Consider the following 24,179-nt stretch of genomic DNA (forward strand, 5'->3'; position numbering starts at 1 on the left):
TATATATAAATATACTCCAAATTGTGGTTATGTGTAAAGGCTAATTTATAAAAATCTTTCAAATATAAGAAAAACAAAGATAATTCAGCACTGAATTTAAATTTGCATTCATACCTTCAAGTGTTTTAAGTATAAGTGTATTAAATTGGGCTTTGATTAGAATAAAACTATAAACGGCACTTCAATGGACTAACTGGTTTTATTGATTGACATGCATTTCAACAACTAAACGTGTTCCAACAAAAACACCTTTTAGAGTCATAAGTATGTTGTGTAAATATTCATCAGGTCTCCAAGTTTTTGACACTCCCACAAGTCTGAATACATATAAAGTGTTCAAAGAGATTGTTGCCATCAACGCTCTGGTCCTTCAGAGGAACTGCTTCATTGTCTTTGCAGAGGTAAGAGGTTTTCTTTGTTTTGTTTTATTTAAAATGACTTCCTTGGGCTTTGATTAGCCCAAAACATGATTGCAAATTGAAACATTTTCTTTTTGTTGATTTAAAGATTTTTTTTTTTTGTCAATTTCTGTTTTCTTGTGATATCAGTAATTTATTGACTATTAATATTTCTACTCATTCCCTTTTAGCTCAATTGCTTTAATAGTTATTTCTCTTGTTGTTTATAAGGATTGATCTATTTTCAAGAGTCAAAATGGTACACAAATACAAAGTGAGTTTTACCAATGGCAGTTGCCTTGGTGCCAACACTTGCAACTCTATCAACATTAAGCTGGTGGGCACAGATGGGGAGAGCGAAAACGCTGAGATGTCACATTCATTGCTGTTCTTAGTGAGAGGGGTAAGTGTGGAATAACCATCTTCGTATCCAGTTCAGGCACTCCTGGTACATTACATCACAGTAAACAATTAAGCAAGTAATTATCTATTTTCCTAAAGAAATATACTTTATTTAGCTGTTTTAGCAAGTATGTCTTTTTTTACTGATATCTATTACAGTTAAAAATGTAAAGAAACATTTTCATGAAGCACATTTTGGACACTTGTTGCTGTGCTGAGCAGTTTATTCATTTATTTACATTTATTCAAGTGTGCCAAAGCTGTTGGGATAAAAAAAAAAAAAAATTATTTATTTAAATTATATTAAATTATTAATTAATAAAATTTATTTATTTAAATTATAGCTTGAGGAAACAGATACTTTTTTTCTCCGCGTCACTTATCAGTTACATTTGTTTCCATAGATCTTGTTAGTCACACAACTGATGACAGTCATGATTGTAAACAAGCTGATTAAGGTCTGAGACCATATTAAAAGTTATCTGAATGTTCTAATTTCAGGATAACTATAAATTGTTTCCATTTTTATTCTTAGAGTGTGGAAACAAATTCTACAACTGCTTAAAGGGGTGCTATTGTGGTATTTTAAGTTTTCTGAGCTTTCTACCATGTTACAGTGCTGAGTCCTCATCAGACATGTGAACAGCACCGTTTTTTATCACCTAAACACATGTTTGAGTCTAAATAGAGTTTGAGTTTGAGTTCCAGCACACTCGCCATTCGGTTTCCATGGCGACGAAAAACGCGTCGTTTTAGAGAGTTTTTTTCTACTTGGAAATTCTTGTGACATCCCGGGGGATAAGGTTCGGTGATTGGTTACCTTCTACTGGTTAACAAGGGCATGTACAAATACATCAGGTGGGTGGAAAACGTCGAGTAAAGTTATTTTGAACGATGGCTGGTGAGTTTACCAAAGAGAGACATCCTGCTGCATTCGTTGCTGTGGGTTGCTGTTTTCCACTTCATTTTCAGAGTCTGATTCAGGTTCCAACATGTAGGGCTGTATGCTATGTGTTGACATTGTATTTTTTTTTTATTTTTTATTGAGATCATATTAGCCTAATCCTTCTGTTTATGAGATGTTACAATGACGGTGAAAGCAGGTGCGGTGCGCGCTCCCGATGTAGTGCAGTGGCGGGAGGCGGGGCTTAATGCGGAAGAGTCTCAATCCACTCGTTTTGCCCACAAACTGATCTGACAGCCTACAGAGAGGGTCGGTCTGAAGTAAATAAAGCGATTTGTGACAATAACTCGATCAATCCCACCCCTTCTGGTCTCAGAAATAAAAATAAATTAGTCTGAAATACACATAATAGTTCCACTTTAACTAAAAATATTTAAAGGTGTTTTAGATTTTACTCTATGCCTTTTGGAGATCGGTTTATCTTCTTTCACAGGCATTTTATTAGCTTTCCTAGTTCATATGCAATGTTTATACAAAAATACAAAGGCAAAGACATTGCATACTCAATTTCAGAAACAACATATATCTTAATCACTCACTCCTCTCATGTAGTAACTGTAAGTTGATTATTGAGATCCTGTAACTTAACTCTTGCTTTTCAAACACTCTTTCTTGTTTGTAACTTTGTCTTTACTCTAGTATGCATATTTTGTGATGTCCTGCTCCAAGTCCCTTGGTAAACTGGTTCAAATAGAGCTGCAGAAAGTCGCTATACTTAAAGAAAGTGACTGGTTCCCAGCAAATGTGACAGTAAGATCCCCTGAGGGGCAAACCTACTACTTTCCCATTTACCACTGGATCACTGATGACCAAGTGTACGTCTTCAGAGAAGGAAAAGGTTTGTGGAAATGCTCTTATCCGACATCCTCACTGAACAGATTTCGTAGATGTCACATTTTTGTCTCTGGCAAGACATTAAAAGTGTACATACAATCTTTATATATATGTATGTGTATATATATATATATATATATATATATATATATATATATATATATATATATATATATATATATATATATATATATATATATATATGTGTGTGTGTGTGTGTGTGTGTGTGTGTGTGTGTGTGTGTGTGTGTGTGTAGGTCCTGCAAATTATTTTATTTTAGGTTAAAATGGATTATGTAGTCAAAAGATGGAAAATTCATAAGGCCCTATACCACTTTGGACATTTATAGTTAAAGGTGACCCTGGGACCAAATATTCATGGACAACACAATCAGTATATGCAATGAAACTTTAACAATTCTGGAGGGAATTTATTCAGTTACAGTCTATTGGGTCACAGTTTTTCCTTTATGTATGAACTTTTTTTATCTAAATATTTTGTTCAGCTCTTAAAGCTTCTGATGAAAACCTTGATAAGTGCAAGGACGTTCGAGAAAAGGAGCTGATAAAACGCAGAGAAGCCTACTGGTAAGTCTATTCCACATTTCTGTAATGTGCACCCAAAAACTAAGAACTCAGACCTGTTTTTCATGTATTCTGTTGGAATGCACTGAAATTAAACAGCAGTTACAGAATGGTTATGATTCCTCTTCTACATGTCTCTTAGCTGGGATACATTCAAAGATGGACTACCCCACTGCTTGAAGGCAGATGATCCCCAAGACCTGCCTGGGGAGGTCCGTTTCTCCTTCACCAAGGAAACCCAGTTTTTCATCACTGCAATAGAAGGGTAAAGTCATCATCTCATATTCTGTCACATATCTCTCCATATTTCCTTTATCCTCAATATTGTTGAAGCATCCTGCCATAGTGATGTCATTCCACAGATTGATTCATCAGGTGCTAACAGAACGCAAGGGGATTCATGAGAAATGGTCCAATTTTGAAGATTTCAATCATGTCTTTGGGTTCACAACTACGAAAATCTCAGGTATTGTAGCCTCCTTTTATGTTAGGTAATGAGGCATTTTATAATGGTGAAAAAAATGCGTGAACCCTTTATGATTTATACATATGTACATACATTCATAAATACTTCTTTAACTTATTACTATTTTACACATAGTAAAACTTATAATAACAATAGTACAGTATGATTTTGCTTCAAACACAAAGTAAATAAAAGTATATGTCATTTAGATTTATTTACATATTTTGAATATTTTCTTTATATTTAAAAAATAATATTTGTCATATAGGTTTGATTATTAGTTTATTTATTGTAATGTTTGTTTTATTGTTTCGCAGAACATGTCCAAAAAAACTGGGACCGTGATGAGTTCTTTGGCTACCAGTATCTCAATGGAAGCAATCCCACGTTGATCCAACGCTGCAGAAAACTACCCGAAAACTTTCCTGTCACTGATGAGATGGTCTCCCTTTATGATCACCATAGCCTGACTGATGAAATGGAGGTAATTGTCTCAGCTTGAATTAAAGTGGACTAAAAAGCAGACTACGGATTTTTAACGTGTCACCACGTTGAAATGTAATATTTAGTCCAATCATTTCACATCTCTCCATAAAACTCCTAACAGAGTGGCAACATATTCCTCTGTGACTACAAAGTTTTGGATGGAGTGAGACCAAACGTCATTGAGAGTATACAGCAGCACTTGACGGCCCCACTCGTCCTGCTCCACAAAAATCCTGATGACGAACTGAAGCCAGTTGCCATTCAGGTGAGATCAGCTCTTAATTATAGCTAAAAAAAAATCTGTAAATTGGAGACTTAATTGTTGACACTCATCGATGGAACTATGATAAATCAATAGCCTTAAAGTCAGGATTGATGGTGTCCTGTTGGGAACTATCAGAGAGTATTTTGAATAACATTTGGCTTTGTTCATTTGGTAAACATCTGTGTTTTTACATGTACAGACACACAACAAGGCAGTTTCCAGGAAATTTTCCTGGGAGATCAGTGGAAAGTCAAACCAAGCCAGTTTGACTTTCCACGTGTCCTGTAAGGAAACTTACACATCTACCAAGCACTAATAAACCTGCACACACACACACACACACACACAAATAACAAAGAAAAAATAATCTCTCAAAAGGTTGTGGCTCAAACTAACATGGGCAAAAAGCAGCATAAATAAAATAGAAAAAGAAAGCAAAATGCATCGATCACCAAAAAAATCCTTTTTTACATTTTTACATTTACTTGCCGACATGACCCTCTGCATCCCTCCTTCTCCTGTAGCTCAAGCAGCAGCCAGGGAAAACCAACCCGATTTTCACGCAATGTGATGAAAAGTATGACTGGCTGCTGGCTAAGATTTTTGTGAGAAGTGCAGATTTCAGTGAGCATCAGCTCAACGCTCACCTGCTTCGCACTCACCTGCTGGCTGAGGTTTTTGCAGTGTCCCTGCTGCGCAACATCCCCATGGTGCATCCTCTCTATAAGGTAACAAAGCATACTGATTAAGTTTAGGTGCTCATATGTAAACAATAATGTCAAAATGCTGTATTTTGTAAAGGCATAAAGCTTTTTGACTCTGTTATCCATTTCACTTAAATTTTTGAAGCAAGGCCACTTTATGCAAAAACAAAGAGCACAAGAAGGAAAGTGGTTGTGTTGCTAAGAGCTCTATTTCCTCAGCTTCTCATACCTCACATGCGTTACACTCTGCACATCAATGTCTTAGCTCGACAGAAGCTAATATCAGATGATGGCGTTTTCTCTCTGGTAAGGAAACACAATATAACATTACCACAATTATGTCAATATGATAAAAGGTAGAAGGGTAACAGGTCTTTTAACTGTGATTTGATTTGTCCCTAGATTGCAGCTGTTGGCGGAGAGGGCATGGCCAAAGTCCTCAAGAAATCTCTGTCCTCAGTGACTTACAGATCGCTCTGCATTCCTGATGACATTGTTGATCGAGGGATGGAAACCATACCAAACTACTACTACAGGGACGATGGACTCAAGCTCTGGGGTATCATCAACAGGTACCAAAACTGGATGTGTTTTTTCTTTCTTTTTTTAAAATCTTTTTAATACCATTTCTTTTAGAAGTTATTTTTATATTTTATAACTTTATTGTTTATATGGTTGGATGTGTGTATGACTATGCACTTTGAAACTCTAATTTCATTTTACATGTGGAATGTTACAATGATAATAAAAGTCTATTCTGTTCTAAAATTGATTTTGACATTTATTGTGATAAGAAACACTCAACTCTTTTGGGTTATTTGTGATGAATTAATGAATCAATGAGAAAGCAAATTATGAAATAAGTTGTGTTTAGGGGTAACTTGTGAACTAAACAATCCATGCTCTGCCGGTGAAGTGTTTATAAATATTTGTGTTGTGTATATGCAGGCAGTTTTGTGTTTGCAAGGATAATGTAAACTGATGAGTATTCTCTTTATCCAAACCTATCATGCTTTCATTGAATGGAATCTGCATACCGCCTGCAACAAAGCTGCAGCTTCGATTGTAGATTATTTATTTATTTGACTTTTTATTTTACAAGGTAATGTTTGAGAACCAATTCTCATTCGCAAGCACAGTGTGATGTGTCGTGAAATCATCAAAAAGTACAGACTATAAGGAAGACTGTTATCAGTGACTGGCTTATTTGTTTTTTCCCATTAAGTGAGACAAATATTTCATATTATTATGATGGAAAAATATGTTTGACAGAAATGTTTTTCTATCTCTTAAAGACTTGTAAAAACAATCCTCAAGCACTACTACAAAAACAAAGAGGTCAATGACGACACTGAACTGCAAATGTGGATTTCAGACATATTTAAACATGGATTCCTTTCCAACACCAGCACAGGTGGGTTATCTATCTATCTATCTATCTATCTATCTATCTATCTATCTATCTATCTATCTATCTATCTATCTATCTATCTATCTATCTATCTATCTATCTATCTATCTATCTATCTATCTATCTATCTATTTCAAGGAAACTTACAAACTTGAATTGATCTGAAGTCATTGATTCATAAAGTGTTTTCTTCTGATTATCAGGAATTCCAGACAGATTTAGCACCGTGGCTGAGCTGATCAAGTTTGTTACCATGGTGATCTTCACTGTCTCGGCTCAGCATGCTGCCGTGAACTCCGGACAGGTGAAACTTTCTCATTTATAGAGACACCAAATACCTTTTTTTTGTTCTTTTTGTTGATGAACACATAACATTTGGAAACATAACAGACTCTGTAAGGTGTTTGGGAAATTGCTCTTGCTGAAACATAAAGATCACTTTTTTTTTTACTGTTATACTTTAGATATTTAACTATAAAAAAAAAAATTCATATCAGATCCTTATCAATCCTGAGTTTTACTGTCAGACAATCCATTCAACAGTTTGATGGACCAGAGAATTACCAATAAATCAACACTGCTATCCATAGAGCAGGAAGGAATACTTTGAAGACTTCCTTAATCCTACCAACACGTCTTCTGATCAGGAAGCAGAACTGGGGGACTCAGGGGTGGACTCTGCTATCTCTGGGGCTGAGGTCACTGAGGTCAATAGATGGATCGATGCAGCGTCTGCAGTAATGCGGACTCTGCGCCGGTCTGACATGATGAAGAAGGATCTGAGCCAGAAGGCAAAGCTCTCGATTTACCAGTCGATCTATGCTCCTACCCTCACCTATGGTCATGAGCTGTAGGTAGTGACCAAAAGAACGAGATCTGAAATGAGTTTCTTCCGTCGGGCTCTCCCTTAGAGATAGGGTGAGAAGCTCAGTCATCCAGGAGGGGCTCAGAGTAGAGCCGCTGCTCCTCCGCATCGAGAGGAACCAGTTGAGGTGGCTCAGACAACCGATCAGAATGCCTCTTGGACGGGAGGAGACCCTGGGGAAGACCCAGGAAACACTGGAGGGACTATATCTCTTGGCTGGAACGCCTTGGGATCCCCATGCAGAGCTGAGCAATGTGGCTGGGGATAGTGAAGTCTATGCTTCCCTGCTTAGGCTGCTGCTCCCGTGATCCTCAGATTAGCAGAAAATGGATGGATGGATGGATCCACAGAGCAATCTGATGTGGCAAAAAAGTGGAACATGTTGCATTAATTCATCTACATAATCTTAGTGATTTGTAATCCTTTTCTTAACTCATGATAATATTCTCTCCAGTTTGACTACGGTGGCTATATGCCAAACAACCCTGTGACCCTGCAACATCCCCCACCAACCCAGAAGGGCAAAGTATCTGAGAAGACATTATTTATGACATTCCCAGAGATTCTCCCAACAGTTAAGGGGATGGAGACCCTGTGGCTCCTCAGCAAGCAGTCCAGTGATTTTGTAAGTGGACAAAACCCCAATTTAAATGTCAAAATCACATTTGTGTGAAAGTCCTTACAAATGCTTTAGCCGATAAATATATATTTTAAAAATATATTCACGATTAGAAGTAATACTAAATCTGGTTTTATCTCCTCAGGTTCCTCTTGGCGAGTACCCCGAAGAACACTTCAGTGAGGAGGCTCCCTGCAAAGCCATAGAGAAATTTAAAAACGACCTTAAGCACTTGAGTTCAGCCATAGAAAAGAGGAATAAGTCCTTGGATGTGCCATACACATACCTGAATCCACTGAAAGTGGAAAATAGTGTGGCTATTTGAGCATTTTCTCAGCTGCTGACCAAATTCAGCCATGTGAACCAAGAAGAACAGGAAAAGAAGTTCATGTTGTGATTTTAATTATTACTTTAAAAAGAAGGGAATATAATCTAGGGGATCACTAAAGATTTTTTCTACATAGTCTTATCGTTAAGCTTGTTGCCATGGTTACATCATATCCTTGAATAGGGTATATTTTTTTGTGAAAATCTTAAAAAATATTAACTGTTGAATGATGGTACTTTCTTGTGGAAATCCCAAGCCTTCATCTTATTTAGGTGATTTTTTTAAAAAGTATTATTAGGTGTTTAAATCACTTGCTGCAGCATAATGGATTTACAAATTTGATTAATTAGATGATACATCAGTTTTATCCTATTATATGCTTGTTTTTTTTAAGTGTTGACATGATTTAGATATTTTTGGAGGCCTAATTGAGGTACTTTGAGGCACTTTTCATTAAAGAGCGGTAATTGTGTGTAAACAATAATTGTGTGGTAATTTCATAGAAACAAAGAAGAAATAACAGATAATAATTACAGATAATATGCAGTAATTATCCATTAATTGAAAATAACGAGGTAATATCCTAGTAGTAATACTGGAAACGTCATGGCGACAAAAGACTTGAGCTGAAGTTAAAAGTGAAATAAAGTGCCAGTTACATAAAGCAATAGGGGGGTAACATATCTAACAAGAATATTATACCATTTTGTGGGGTCGAGTTATTGAGGGCCTAAACTCGACCAGGCTTGGCACAGAGGACGCAGGAATCAACTCGATTCAATCCTTTTATTTAACTTTCATTTCTTCTGCTTAAAGAGCAGGTTGATAACCTCGAAGAGAAAGAGTAACAGATGTTAGTTCACCATGTCTTTCAATCATGTTTAGTGTAGTTTAAAGACTCAAAATAAAACAAATAAAATAAAGTGTAAATCACAAAATAAAGCAATACATACCAATAGCGTCTCTGTGCCCGCTGACTCAGATCACACTCAGGCAGACAGACACTGCACTCAAGGCAGACAAAAGACTCACAGGTGCATGCTCGCAGGAAATTATTCAGTGCTTCCTGAACACCAAGTGAACACCCGTGCTCCCTACTGCCCCCTGACACACATCCTCCGCCAGTTAACTATTCACCACATACCAGAGCTGAGAATGTGAACCAAACAAAATTTGTGCTTAACCAAACGTGGTATATTAATATTGCGGTAATAATCTAGTAACTGCCTGGAAATGTCTTCAAATATCTATATATGCTTAAAGAAAGGAATAATTATGGTGACATAATATTATTATCTAATTATAAGAGGTTGGTTTCTATGTAATAACCACAAACCAAAGCTGTAAAAGTATGCAATAAATCTTTCCATTTTATTTAATAGTAAAATTACATTACAGCAGCTGATACATGCCTCTTCAGACAAGAGAGAGCAACACTGTTCTGCTGTGCGATCAGTTTTAGCACTATTTAATATTTCCTGTATCATGTCTGATGCTAGTAAACTCTTACTTTTTATGACTTAATCCAGTGGTGTAGTCCAGGCTATACGTGGGTATATGGAGTACATCCACTTCTTTTTCAGTCAGAATTGAGTCTCCCCACTTTTAACCCTCCCTGTGATACTACTTTCACAACTCCAAACATCCCTACACATGTAGCTATGACACCCAGCAGCTCAGATAAGGTTACCATTATGCTACACTGGTGCAGTTAGTCATCAGCTGTGTTAACTTCGCAGATATACTGATGGATTTATGTAGAGTAGTCCTACATGTCCCTGTTTCTGAAACTGCGTTTTCTGGGCTACTATTATATTGGGGGTTTTTTGGTTTCTTTTTTTTTAAATAAAGGGCAAAAAATGTATAGTATACCCACTTCTTGAGGGACCACTACACCACGGACTCAATCCATTTATTAAAAGTCACACATCCATCTGGCAATAAAGACTTTTTTCTCAAAAATATTGATTGCTAGTCCCTTTAACATTGCTTCTCACTTGTGTTGTTTATTATAGAGCCATATACATCCTTCAGTGGCAATGAGACAAATGAATGGATGCATCTGAAAGTACACAAGTATCATACACACCAACTGTTTAGAAACCTGAAACAGTAAGACATAGGTGGACGGTAGACACCGGATGTGAAGAGACTGAAGTACATGTAGAAATAAAAAAAAAAAAAAAAGAAAAAAGAACATATCTTTGGAAACTTAATTTTCTTTACAAGTAATAGGATTTTAAAAACCTTTTTATTCAACATAATGAAAATAAAATGGGAACAAGTAACTAAAGCTTTCAGAATGCTGTATTTTGGCAACAAGTAAACAGTTATTACAATATCAAAGTAAAGTAACTTAAAACTTATCAAAGTTTATGGGACACAGTCAGGTAGGTGGGTGTGGGGCGTCTGTGACAAGGCCGCTTTGTCACATACAGAGTGTAGAAAGTGTAGAAAGCAACTTTAATAAGAGTATGTAGTTACAATCAGCCCCCATGACTTGTTTAAATGATGCCTTGAATTAATATTCAATAAAATATTAATACGTTTATTGACTGTATTTTTTAAATTTGATAGAAAACTAATCCACTTTCTGCTCATAATTTCATATCTCAAGTTTCATCCAAACATTGTCTCTTGTCTCTTCTTGGTACAAACTTGCCTCCCTGGATGTCAGCTTGACACGAGGCCGGGAAATCATAGCTTGACATCTCATCAGCTTTATCATGTCTCTGAGATAAACCAGAGAGCCAGTGTCAGAGAGGAACTCATGAAGAAAGGCAACCCTGTTGGGAAACAACCTGCTTCATTAATGTACTTCCGTGGCTGACCAAATATAATGAAATTTCTAAAAAACAAAAAAAAACCCACTAATACATCTTCCTACCATCTTCTCTGCTGAGAATGGTCTGCGACAGAAACACATTAGAAAGAAGTTCGTTTGATATGTTTTGCATTCGTTTATTTTGTTACATGTGAAGAATATGAATAATTAAATATTCCCAATTTTTTTCAAAAATTATCATTTTTTTTGCCCTCACATCTCTTTTTACTGGAGCCTTTCTAAGTTTTAATAGAAACAACATAAATATAGCTCATTTTAAAGGCAACCATTGATTCTCATTTCACAGTACGTCTCTGTAGGTTTTTACCCAAAAAATCTGAACATCTGGTTCATTTTTAAAATGGCAAACCACTGGTCATTTGTTCAGAGTGTCATTAAATATACATCTACACACATCAATCCCAGTTTTATATCCTTCCACAGTTTTATAGAATGTTTTAAAGCATCCAAAACTATAATTAGCAGCTGATTATTATCTTCCATTTAATTGCGATTGACTTGGGATTATTTTTTAACTGTGCAGTTAATTGTATATACAGGCTACAAACTTGGAATATTGTATAATGTCATTTAAATAACTATAATCAAGAGCATAATTTTCTGATTAGAGCAGCTTTTTAGCACAGGTCAGTATTTTAGTGGTCTGTTTCTTAAATTTCTGCCATTACACTTCAAAGGTTCCTGCTTGCATGCAAATATACTGTTCTTGGATTGTTGTAAGAAGATCTTTTCTGTCAGGATGCTGACAAGGTAAATTGTAACTGCTTTTTTGTGTGTGTGTTTGTACTCATTTTCATTTTCATTTTCCACAATGCGGACCAGATAATCAATGGTTAAATGGTTTGTGTTTCTCACACCCAATGTCACTTATTATCAATCACTTTATGCTTTTCCTCTTTAACTTGATCTTAACCTAATCTCTGTTATGCCCGGTGTCAGGAGCAATCAGGTTGTGTCCGTTTTTTTGCATGGTAATGGCTGCGCGATGCTTGCATCATGTTCATAGTTATACTGTATGCTTTATACAGTCAAGGAATACAGCAATCGTTTAAGTGTCCAACAGGAATTTTGAAAATATTTGACTTATTATGATTATAAACTGTCTGAAAGCATGCCATCCTATTTTTCAAAGACAGAAAGAATAGTGGCGCCAGGAGCTTTTCATTACAGGCGCAGCCCGTCCTGGCCATGAGTCTACATAAGAGCGACTGGTTAAAACTGGACAGTTCTAGACATGCCTTAGTGTACTTAGTGGATCAAAAAGTAGAGGACACAAGATCATGCTGAGACAGACGCCAGAAGAAAGTAGCATAAATAGAGTAGGGGAAATATGCATAAAATAATGAGAAAAAAAGCAAATGCAGGCAGCAATAACTACACTCCTGATCAGAACATGCAATTTGTACCTTCTCTGGGAGATGGGACAGAACATGAATGTTTGACACTTTGGTGTAAAGCACTTTGTGTTACTGCTTTGATAAATGCTGCACAAATAAACTGTAATTAGTCGAATTAGTTACTAACTGGACTGGAGCTTTTCTTCACGTGTTGAAAGTGATTCAATTCGTTTTAGTTATTGTACTAAGGCATATCTCTACTGAGCCACTAATTCGTTCTATACTTAACAGGGAACATAACTGTGGTCAGTACAGAAATGTGGAAATTAGCCTTTTATTACACTGTCCCTCGCTAGTGCAGTTTTAGCAAAAAATGTACCAGTTATAGTTGTTTTACACAGTAATATTTCTTTCAAAAGTTTAATCCCTTTTGGATGATATGGGCAAAGTGAATGAATGATTTTTAGTGTAATTGTGATGGGGGTTAATATGCATGGGTTTTATAGGGTATGGTTTTATTCCATGTTTTTAATTCTGACTGCTGTGCTATCAACCCCCCCGGAGGATCGTCACCCTCAACGCTGAATGTTGAACAAGAACACCTGTGAGTGTCCCAGTGGCAGGCAAGTGGAGCAACAGGCGTGACACGGCAGAGGAAAGGAGGAAGAGAGACTCGTGCAGAAAAGGAGAGAAATGCTCCTGGAGAACGAGGACGAGGAGAAAGTGGCTGCTGGAGCATGACCACACTGCACCTGGGGATGGATGCAGAAGACTGCTGAGGGAGCAGTTGGGATAGGTCCCACCACGGCTTGGCGGTGTGAGGGCAGGAGCCTGAAGTGCAGCAGCCATTTTGGATCCTATGGTCCAGCTACTCAGTCCTGGGCCTCCAGATACTTGTGGCCCAGGACAGAGCATGAGTATGATGGCCAAGTTTAGGATCCAGAGAGAGGCTGGCTGCAGGGCCAGGCAGGAGGGTTCCTCCCTTGGAATTGTAGACTGCCGTGTTTGCTCCTCTCTGTAGGTCATGGAACTTGGTGCCGTAGGACGGAAGACTGTGTGAATGGACACATCGCCACAGAGAGGAACACCCCAAGCACACAGTGGACATTTTAGAAGACTGGGTTGGAGGATGGGGTTTTAATCTTTTGTGTTTTTAAATAAACCAGTTTTTACTATTTCTGCTGCTGCCTTTTACACCCAGGGGACAGAATGATAAAACATACCTTGGTCTTGACTGTGACCCATGAAGTCCATGTCTATTTTTCTTTTCTCTTTCTTCTTATTAAACTTTGTTTATTTGACCAGGTTTAAAAATAAAAAATAAAAGACAATCTCCTTTTTAAGTAGCCTGGTCAAGAGCATAGTCTATTAGAATACAAATAAAGAATTGGTAAAAGAATAGCAAGTTATAGGGGGCCAATATATTTATATATAATTAAGAATGAGGTCAGAAATTATATTCAAAACATCAGCACTGTTCATAAACTTCTCACTGTCTGGAGAGTAAGAGAAATAAAAGGTATCAAATGACTTCAGACATTTTCATTTCAGACTATAATGAGTTCCAGGCTTTAGGGGTGGCAACAGTAAAAACTCATTTTCTAAATTTGGTCAGAAAGAAAAGAGGGAACCCACCTAAGAAGATCCATGCAGTAACAACCGACATGTGCAGCTACAGGAACTCTGAGGGCTAGTTGGCTTTAGCTTACAAGTCACAGTTATGACTGAGGCGTCGGCGACCACAGCCAGTGAAAAATCTTAAAGCTTAATTGTAAACTAACCTTCGAAGTTAAAAAAAAACAAACTGTAAATTGTCATTGTGTTATAAAAGGAAAGTAAGTTGGTCTTCACCTCAGGTCACTCAAAGGCTCAGCATTTCATGGAAACTGATGGACGTCACTGCACCACCAACCCACCCTATGAATTGTCTAAATAGACTTGAGAGTTGATGAAAGACGATGGAGCACTTACATAAGTTTTTCCCTCTTGCAGCTTATCCTTTACATGATGCCATGATGAGTTATATTTTAGTTATATTTTAGTCTCATTTCACCATTTTAATTGGAAAACTTCTGCTTTGTTTACTTAGTGATGGATTTGGATCAGAGTTATTACCCCAAATATTTGCAGAGATTAATATTCTGTCATTCATTTTCTGCTGCTTATCAGCAATCAAGTTGCAGAGGTGACTGGTTCAGGATCTGTGTTGTCAAAACAACTAAGGCACGTTTATAGGTATAGCACATTAAATGTACAAAACAATTCAAAGTGCATAACATAGAAGCATTAAAAGCATTACAAGTGTTGTAGGCTACCTATAATCCCTGATTTAGGATATTGCAGGCTTCAGTAGACAAAAGACACACAGTTTACTTATACTTAAAAGCTTTATTGAAATAATTACTAAACACACCAGCTGATGATGGGCCAAAAGATTTAAAAATGTCATCTTATGGATGATGAAAAAATATACGATAGAAGATGAATACATGAAGCCACTTTTAAGGTTATACAGGTATCATTTTGTAAGAAGTATAATTTTTTTTACACATAAGTGAGACTCCCAGTTCTCTGTGTGTAAGGGTATAAAATTCTTAAGAGTAGGATTTCTCTAAACCAGTATCAGCCAGTTTACTTTACAACCAGTGATCCACCACCGCTTTGGCAGAGAAGCTTCTCATGGAGTATGGATCGACTAGGCTAAAAAGAGCTTACCTTGCTTTTGCGGGCTGGAGCACAAGACCAAACACCTTGCTTCTCGCAGAGTATGTAACAGGCTTAAACGTGACACAAAAATAACACGGTAGAAAAGTACTGACAACTGCCATTGTTTCATTATTTCCCTCTTTTTGCTTAAAAAAACTAAACATACAACAATTAAGCCTATTTATCTTTGTGTCCCTAATTTTATTATTAAATGCTGATTACAGTTTAAACTTCTACTGTGAGTCATTGTGAAAATAAAGTGAGGAGGTTTCACACTCCCGCGGTTAAATAGCCACACTATTTTCCACCTCCTCTGGATCCATATACGTGTATGGCACTTCCAGATGATTGTTTCTGGCTTCGATGGCTGCACTCAACCCGTCAAGCTCTCTTTGAAACTCTCTTATCAAGTCACACGGGGTCTCCTCACTGAAGTGGTCCTCGGGATACTGGCCAAGGGAGACCTGGAGACATTGTTCATTTAGTTTTTCTTCTATTTAGTTTAAAATATTTACACTTTGCATCACAATCTAAAATTACTAATAATAAATAGAATATTATTAATGTATTATATAGAAAATATTAATTGTGGTATGTTAAAGTTCATTAAGAAACACAAGATTTTTCCCACTTACAAAGTCACTGGACTGCTGACTAAGCAGCCACAAGGCGGCCATTATCCAAACTGTTGCATTCACATCTGGCAATGTCTTCAGAATTGTGTCCTCACTCGATTCCCCCTTTTTAGTTGGTGGAGGAAGTTTCAGAGAGCTGGGGGCGTTTGGCATCCAGCCACTATAGTCGTACTGCAGTGAATAAACAAAATAATTTGTTATTGATCAAACAGAACACACGTTAGTTGTTGTTAACTTCAAATCAGCACGTTATCAGTCAGATTATTGACACTTAAGGTGGTGCTTTCTATCTGCTGGAAAGTCAGTCTGTATTTAGATCCGGACTTAAGTGTTTCAGCGATGATTGGATGGCTTCCTGTAAAATATTTGCACAATAACAAATCAATCAAAGATAACATTTTTTCAATGACTTTTCTTATTATCTAAAAATGACAGGAATGTCATCTCTAACCTAATAAACTATGTGAATATGTAAATGTTTTCAGAGTAGCTAAACGTCACAAAAAATATAGATCAGCCAAGAACAGCTGATATTTTCATTGGCAGTTTGTAAATACATTAAAAAAAGTCTCTATTGACTTTTTGTAAACCACCTAATGACCTTGAATTCATGCATTCATGGAAGTTATTAACTAAGATCAAGATCACTGTAGACTGTTTGAAGAAAAAATAAAATAGAAATAAAAAATGTATCTAAACAACAAAAACTCACTTGTCCAGAGTTCACAGCAGCATGCTGGGCCGACCCAGTGAAGATCACCATGGTAACAAACTTGGTCAGCGCAGTTACAGTGGTTAATCTCTGAGGAATTCCTAAATAATAAAACAAAAAATGATAACAGAAGAATTTGTGACATTTTAGCCCCTTATTCAATATGTAACTAACACTTCCATTATATAAATGTACATTGGGCACATAAAGAATCGCAATACTCTATTTAACATTTTATTAAATCCCACCTGAACCTGCTTGGGAAAGGAATCCATGCTCAAAAATGTCCAAAATCCACATCTGCAGTTCAGAGTCTTGCTGCACTTCTGAGTCATCCTTGTAGTAGAAGTCAAGTATTCCCTGCACAAACCTATGAAAAATGTCAAAGTTTTAGGTAGACTAAAGCATTTTGCAGATGCAACTTTACACATTATATGTAATATGTGTTTTCCTGTTTCAGCTACTTGCAAAATACACAAGCTTGTTGACATTTAAAATAAGAAATGCAGATAGGAAATGGTGAGATGTAAGACAGATACTGAAACAAGTTTAAGGGTGCAGTATGGTTTTTCACCCATAGTGGGAGACTAAAGTCCAGATCTCCAGCCTTGCCCTGAGAATGAGGGGGTCATGGAAGTTTGACCACGAGGTCTATGTGCATTATGTTGCTTTGGAGGCGACCAAAAACCATCTTCCTAAATTCTATACGAGTACTAGAGAGGCTGTTGGGACATATCATGTCATATTATGTCAAGCAAAATTACAATACATAGTGGATTTAGAACTAGATAGATAGATAGATAGATAGATAGATAGATAGATAGATAGATAGATAGATAGATAGATAGATAGATAGATAGATAGATAGATAGATAGATAGATAGATAGATAGATAGATAGATAGAACCTGTCAGCAAAAATGGAAACACAAAAAAGGAAGAGCTAAAGTTACAGGGTCAGAGAAGAAAAATAAAAGCCATCTTTGGTACCTATAGATGATATCCCAGAGCCTGAGTCCATCATCCCTGTAGTAGTAGTTTGATATGGATCCCATCCCACGCTCAGCAATGTCCTCTGGAATGCAGAGCGAACTGTATGTGACTGAGGACAGAGATTTCCTCAGGATTGTGATCATGCCCTCACCACCGGAGGCTGAAAACTATAGAAAAATATAGTTGAAAACAAATACCCACAATATATTTTAAACGAATGGAAGTTGTGTGATTTCATACCTTGGTGAAAACGCCATCCTCAGATATCAAAGTTCTTCGAGCTAGGAAGTTGATCTGCATCGTGTAGCGAGTGTGCGGCATGAGAAGCTGAGGAAAGAGAGGACTGTGTTAGCAACACAAACTGTGCAACAGTAAATTACAACCACTCTCTCAGTTAATATTAAAGAGTTTTGCTCATATATGAACACTTTAACATGGTGGTTTCGGTGCTTCAGTTACCTTGTAGAGAGGATGCACCATGGGGATGTTGCGCAGCAGGGACACAGCAAAAACCTCAGCCAGCAGGTGAGTGCGAAGCAGGTGAACGTTGAGCTGATGCTCACTGAAATCTGCACTTCTCACAAAAATCTTAGCCAGCAGCCAGTCATACTCAGAATCCGTAGGTAGGAAGATCGGGTTGTCGTCTGCTGGTTCCTGCTTCAGCTGCAGGAATGCTTTGGGTCATTTACTCTAGTTAAGTACAGGTAATATCAAAAACCATGAGTCTTCTTCTGTGATGGTTGTGTGTTTGTCCTTTCTGTTGCTGTCACTCTGTAGAACAATTCCATTCAAATAATAACCTTGCCGTTTTGTTAGCTGCTACCAAAGACTCAAAAAGTGATTGGTTGATAAACTTAAATCCAATGCGTTGTAGCATGCTGGGCATGATTATGTGTAGGATTACTCTCAGTTTATTTCAGTGTGAATCTCACCTGAATAGCAATTGGCATCAGTTTATCATCAGGGCTTTTCTGGAGCAGAACAAGTGGGGCCATCAAGTACTGCTTCTTTCCATTGATGGTGTTTGGTTGTGCTCCATCCAAGCGCTTGTAGTCACACAGGAAGATGTTTCCTCTCTGTTTGAATGACATGTTAGACTGAGAAAAAATCTGACTCACAAACGTAATATGTGGTTTTTAAATTTGCAAAATGAGTATGAAAAAGTCTTTACTTGTCTAAAAATGATACTTCTATAAGATTAAATAGACACAAAGACATTTTTTTCCTCCATGAGACATTACCTCCATCTCATCAGACAAGCTGCTCTGACCATGGGGGAAGACCATCTGGTCTGTGACTGGAAAGTTTTTGGGCAGAGCTGTACAACGTCGGATCAACATGGGGTTGACACCATTTAGATACTGGTAGCCAAATAAAGCATCCTCCTTCCAGTGTCTTTGGACATATTCTGCAAACAAAACATATTAACTATATTGTGTGCACAGCAAAATCCTGTCCTGCCTCCATTTTTTTCTTATTTCTGACTGAGTGAGAAATAAGAAATCAATGAACTTCCTGCCTCGAGAGAGGAGAGGGATATTGGTGCTTCCACAAACCTGATTATTTTGAGTGCACAAGCACTTCCCGCCATGTGTATATAAATGTTCCTTACACAATTTGCTTTGATGTGACTTTAAAAGGAGAGCACATCGTTACAGAAACATACTGACTCATGACCGCTTTAGGCTTCACTTGGTTGTTTGGGTTCTCTGAGGAATTTGGTGTACTGTAACCTTGATGATGTTTCTATGTAAATAAATAAAAAACAAAACACTTTATTCTCCTTATTTTTACTTTTTTGTCAACAATTCAACCATTAGAAATGTTTACCACTGATGTTTGATTTGAAATTAGGGAAGTCACTCCATTACTTTGATTTTTATTTATTCATTTTCATTCAGGAATTCAAACTTAATCCCACCAAATGAAAAAACTAAAATCTTCTTCTTTATTTCATTGGAAAGTATTAGTTTCACACTTACTAAATTTAGGCTTTTCTTTGCTTTTGCTTTTGATGCCATGGCTATTCAGTGATGATGCAAAGTTTCTGCTATGTGCTATTTTGGATCACACAGGTTTATCGTTGTCACAATTGTCAATAAAATCCCTCAGATCCTGCTGCTGCCAACGTTTTTGCTTCCAGTTGTTTCACCTTAGCTGTTCAGTGACATCTTCCCTGGTAAAGTATATAATTTAATTGGTCTCAGCAAGTCAATCAGTGAGCACAGCTTAATAAAATGGAAATAATGCATAGAGTGACATAATCTGCAATAACTGTACAGTACCTGATAATTCAGTCTGTCTGAAGCAAAACACCTCATCAATATCATCAATATCTGTCCAACTTCTCTGACTATCAGCCAATCCCTTCAGCTGCATCTCTGCCCGCCTAGAAAAAAATAGAAAGATCATAAAAGTAAGCACTGTATCTTTTTATGACAGTTTATATCAATAAATAGGTAAGTGAACTGGTACAAATGTGGACACATATATATGACACTATATGAATACAAGGACGTCACCCTGTGTATGCTGTGAAGTTAAACTCTGTTCTCTTTGTGAAGGAGAAACGGACCTCACATGGCAGCGAAAGAGGGTCATCAGCCTTCATGCAGTGGGGTAGCCCCTCTGCATACACATCCCAGCTGTAAAGAGTATAGAATGTATCTACCATTTCACTTCACACAACACAAAAATAATAGACATGAATTCTTTTATAGTTAGATGCATTTTAACAAATCCTGACAGAATATTATATGTGATGTAACTTGCACTTAAACAAGTGTGGAGAAGCTTTGTGTTATGAAACACCTCTGGACGTTTGATACTGAAACGTATTAAAGTTCCCGAGCTCTCACTGATAGTCTTCTTTACGGTGCTGAAGCTCCAGATCTCGATTGTATCTGCCATATGGATGGCCATCTTCAAAGACTCTCAGAGCTGAAAGGAGGAGAAAAAAAACACAACAAAGTTTGAAATAGATCCTATGTTTAGTTTGTTGGGATGAAGTTGATAGTTTACAGAACCTGTATGTGGTCGATGAAGAGTTCCACCAACCTGTCCCCTCTCTGAAGCGGTGCACCTCGCTGTCAGTGATCCAGCGGTAGATGGGAAAGGTATAGATGTCTCCCTCTGGAGATTTCACTTCCACTTTGGAAGGGAACCAAGAATCTTCGGGAAACAGTGGAAGGGGTTTTTTATCCACCTCCACCAACACCAAATTTCCAATGGAAGATGGACAGGACACGGTGCAACGTGACATCTAGAGTAATGACCGAAGGAATGAATATTTACTTATGGAGTAAATAAAGTGTATTTGCAGTGTCGTAGTTTTTGCTTTGTGACAAATTTAGAGGGCTGCACATTTTCTTTTCCTAAATATGAGATTAAGTTTGTGTTACTGAGAAGTAAATCTGAGATGCGTGTGATATATCTTAAGATAGAGCTTGATCTTCCAGACTTACAGAGCCTTGGGCGAACGCTGATGCCCTTCTGAAGTTCACAAGCAACCTGCGTTCACTCTCCCCATCTGTGCCCACCAGCTTAATAAACACATTATTAAATGTGATGGCAGCAAAGCGGTTGGCGGTGAACATAGTAACATAATAATTCACCATTTTCACTCTTAGTAGTAGATTAGTCCTGTGGGAAGGGAGAAAACAGACCAGTTTCAGCACCACATAGGTGATCAAAATAACTGAATTACTGATATTGCAATTGTTTTTTTTTTTTATTTTCTTTTTTATTAAGTCTGATCCCAGTAACATCTATTTATCTAAAAATAAATTCCCATCTTACCTCGGTTAATGAGATAAAGAAGTTCCTTTAAAGAACCGGCACCTTGATGCAGCACCTCTGTCTTGACTTGGTGCAAAAACACTGTTTATATACCCATAGGGAGTGGCCTTGTGATGCTATTACAGTGATATCACAGACCGGCCTTACAGTCTGGACACACAAGAACAAATGTTTTGTTTGTTTTTTTATTTGTTTGTTTTTAAAGGCTACAAACATTCATATCCGTGTGTTGTTTTTATTTTTTCCCCTTCACTGTGATGACCTACTGTTTGGAAATGAGCCTGTGTTTATCATGTTCAGATGGGGCAGCTGGTCCGAATGGGTCAAGACACAACAAATGGCTTTACACAAAGGCAGAAGCATTTTTACTGTCTGGCCTAGAACTGAACCAGGTTGGATCATGGTAAAACCTACATATTTGGTAGCACACTTCTATTGTGTAATTTTCATTGATAACAGTGTCAATATTTTTTTATATTTTGTGTATGTCCCATAAAATACGTTCCTTTAAAAAAAAAAAAAAAAACTAAAAAAAAAAAAAACTTTTATTACTTTATTTATTACCTTTATTACATAACATACATTATTCTGACATTTTTTTAAATACTCATAAATACTGTTAAACTGGATTTTTCCAAAACCCCAGTTTGGAGAAATTTGTCCTTTACTTCAAAGGAAGGCAAAAAAATAAAATGTGAAAACTAACAACAACTTTTAGAAAACTGTAGTTGGGTTTTTTGTAAGGAAGGACTTTTAAAAGGGAAGATAAAAATGAAAAAAAACAAAAACGGTACACACAATGAAAAAACAAAGCAAAGTCAAAGTATCTTAAGTACGTGTTGTACTTCATTGAGAGTACATAGATATTTTCCACAGCTGGTTCTTTGTCTTAAACGATTCCTTGAAACTGATAACAATGGGTTTGTATATAAATTCAAAGTGATTTTACAAAACTGATATTAAGAGTTTTGGACAAACTTATACACTTTTACTCATGTTATTCTTATTTATGTCCCAAAAAGGAGCAAAGGGTTGCCTCCTTGTACATGCTTTGTACCCAGGATGTCAGCTTGACCTGAGGTTATGGTACGCACAGAAATCATTACTTGATATCTCTTCAGCCCAAACATGTCTCCTCACCTCATTAAAAGCCAGTGTCAGGAGGGAACTCAAAGAAAGGACGCTCTGTCCGGCTGCTTCGTTACTGAGCTTCATTAGTGGACCAAAATTGAATCTGTCTTTACATCTACTGGGATTGGGATGAGACAGAAGCTTATCAGAGATATGAGTTCATTGAAATATAATCTCAAAGGTAGACAGAGTGTCTGCTTCCTGAGCTCTAACTGGGAGGTGATTTGAGTAACTTTGTGGAGGTGAGAGAAAACAATCATTCAATATACAGTTTTAAAAAAGTGAGAAAATCAGAATAATAAACAATGGACTACAGTCCGATTAAATTACACCTCTAGTTCCTTACAAAGCAATTTTCTATGCCCTTTAATAAAAAAAAAAAAGATGACTTTTCACTTATTGAGATATTTGACTTTCAGAAAAATACATTTTTGTAATCACACAATAAACCTCATTAAAAATAATTCATATACAGATGTATGTGAAACAGGTCATGAATTTATTTCCTTCATGTTTAAGTCTTATGAGAAACTTGTGTGTGTTTTTGTATGTTTGCTAGGTAAGACATTTAAATATGTCTGTTCCATATCCAATGTGATGGAGTATGTCAAAATAAAAACCATCCACTGGAAGGACCTCTAGAGCTACGACAAGACACACAAGGTCCGCCACAGATGCACCACTTTGACATTTTTTTCCTTTCAGTATGGGGTAGTAACACCTGGAACACGATGCCACCTGCAATAACAGACTACACCACACACACATCACTTTTAAAGCTTAAAAACCAGCTTATAACCAACCAAACATGTTCTCACATCTATATCGATGCTCTGCAGGGAAAACACATATGCAAGGGAAGATATTTGCCATTTACATCTGCCTTGTTTTTGTGTTAAATGTGCTATTCTTGCAGACTTAATTTTTACATGGCATGGAAATACCATGTACCATGAGCACATTATTGTGGAAAAAAGTCTGTCAATGACGAGGAGTTTAGTTCTGAAGTGAAAAAGTTTACAAAGTTTATTGAACAGAAAATAAGAAAGAATAGAATCATACAAATTGCAATTTGGAGAGACAGTCCAGAGGTCAGACGGGGAAGAAGTCTGGAATCCTCTAACGGAGTTCTGGGCTGAACCATCCTTTTACCCTCGCATAAGGGCGTCAATTGTTTGCCCTTAATCTATGTTATTCTAAACAAGAAATATCTGTTTTTAGCTGTAACCCTCTCCAAGGAAGAGAGTGTCCTAACTAATCAGATCCCAGATGTCTGAATGCAGACATGTCAGATCTCTACACATTGCTATGTCTGTAAAGGGGAATAAGCAGACACTGAGTAATTAAGCTTAAATTCTTAAGTTCATCATGACAAAGCTTCGGAAAGGCCACAAAGCCACAATCAGAAATGAATACATGCTAGGACTATGAAAAATATGAAAATCTAAGTAAGAACAAAATTTCCACAACAACATAAAGCACCAATTTTAAGCCGAACTGAGACTTTTGGGAAATGAATCCATGTTCGAAAATGTCCAAGATCCCAGAAAAATACTATATAAAAATGGAACAAGTAAATGTGTAAATGCAATAATAGTGCTTTGCCTCCTCCCTATCCCCTGTGGAACTTAAGGCTTCAGTGAGCTCTCACCATCACATTGCAGCATCTTGTACTTCTCCCCACGACATGTTCTTAT

General features: G+C 37.0%; 2 protein-coding genes across 2 annotated transcripts; one reads left to right on the forward strand and one right to left on the reverse strand.

Annotated features, from left to right (window-relative positions):
• Window positions 1–654: 654 nt before the first annotated feature.
• On the forward strand, window positions 655–8,323 carry LOC306773771 (polyunsaturated fatty acid lipoxygenase ALOX15B-like; the record flags this gene model as incomplete). Its single annotated transcript, XM_079263673.1, has 14 exons — window positions 655–801; window positions 2,404–2,602; window positions 3,104–3,185; window positions 3,325–3,447; window positions 3,545–3,648; window positions 3,966–4,132; window positions 4,256–4,399; window positions 4,924–5,127; window positions 5,323–5,409; window positions 5,506–5,675; window positions 6,399–6,517; window positions 6,718–6,818; window positions 7,834–8,004; window positions 8,144–8,323. 14 exons carry the CDS (start codon window positions 655–657, stop codon window positions 8,321–8,323), a joined length of 1,998 nt encoding a protein of 665 aa, XP_079119799.1.
• A 7,175-nt stretch (window positions 8,324–15,498) lies between these two features.
• LOC306774677 (polyunsaturated fatty acid lipoxygenase ALOX15B-like) lies at window positions 15,499–21,170 on the reverse strand (the record flags this gene model as incomplete). Its single annotated transcript, XM_079264821.1, has 14 exons — window positions 15,499–15,678; window positions 15,850–16,020; window positions 16,562–16,662; window positions 16,810–16,931; window positions 17,551–17,720; window positions 17,794–17,880; window positions 18,013–18,216; window positions 18,486–18,629; window positions 18,795–18,961; window positions 19,839–19,942; window positions 20,076–20,198; window positions 20,412–20,493; window positions 20,611–20,815; window positions 21,018–21,170. 14 exons carry the CDS (start codon window positions 21,168–21,170, stop codon window positions 15,499–15,501), a joined length of 2,013 nt encoding a protein of 670 aa, XP_079120947.1.
• Between the last annotated feature and the right edge of the window lie 3,009 nt (window positions 21,171–24,179).

This window comes from Telmatherina bonti (assembly GCF_933228915.1).
Source record: "Telmatherina bonti genome assembly, chromosome: 3".
In the NCBI taxonomy this organism is placed as follows: domain Eukaryota; kingdom Metazoa; phylum Chordata; class Actinopteri; order Atheriniformes; family Telmatherinidae; genus Telmatherina; species Telmatherina bonti.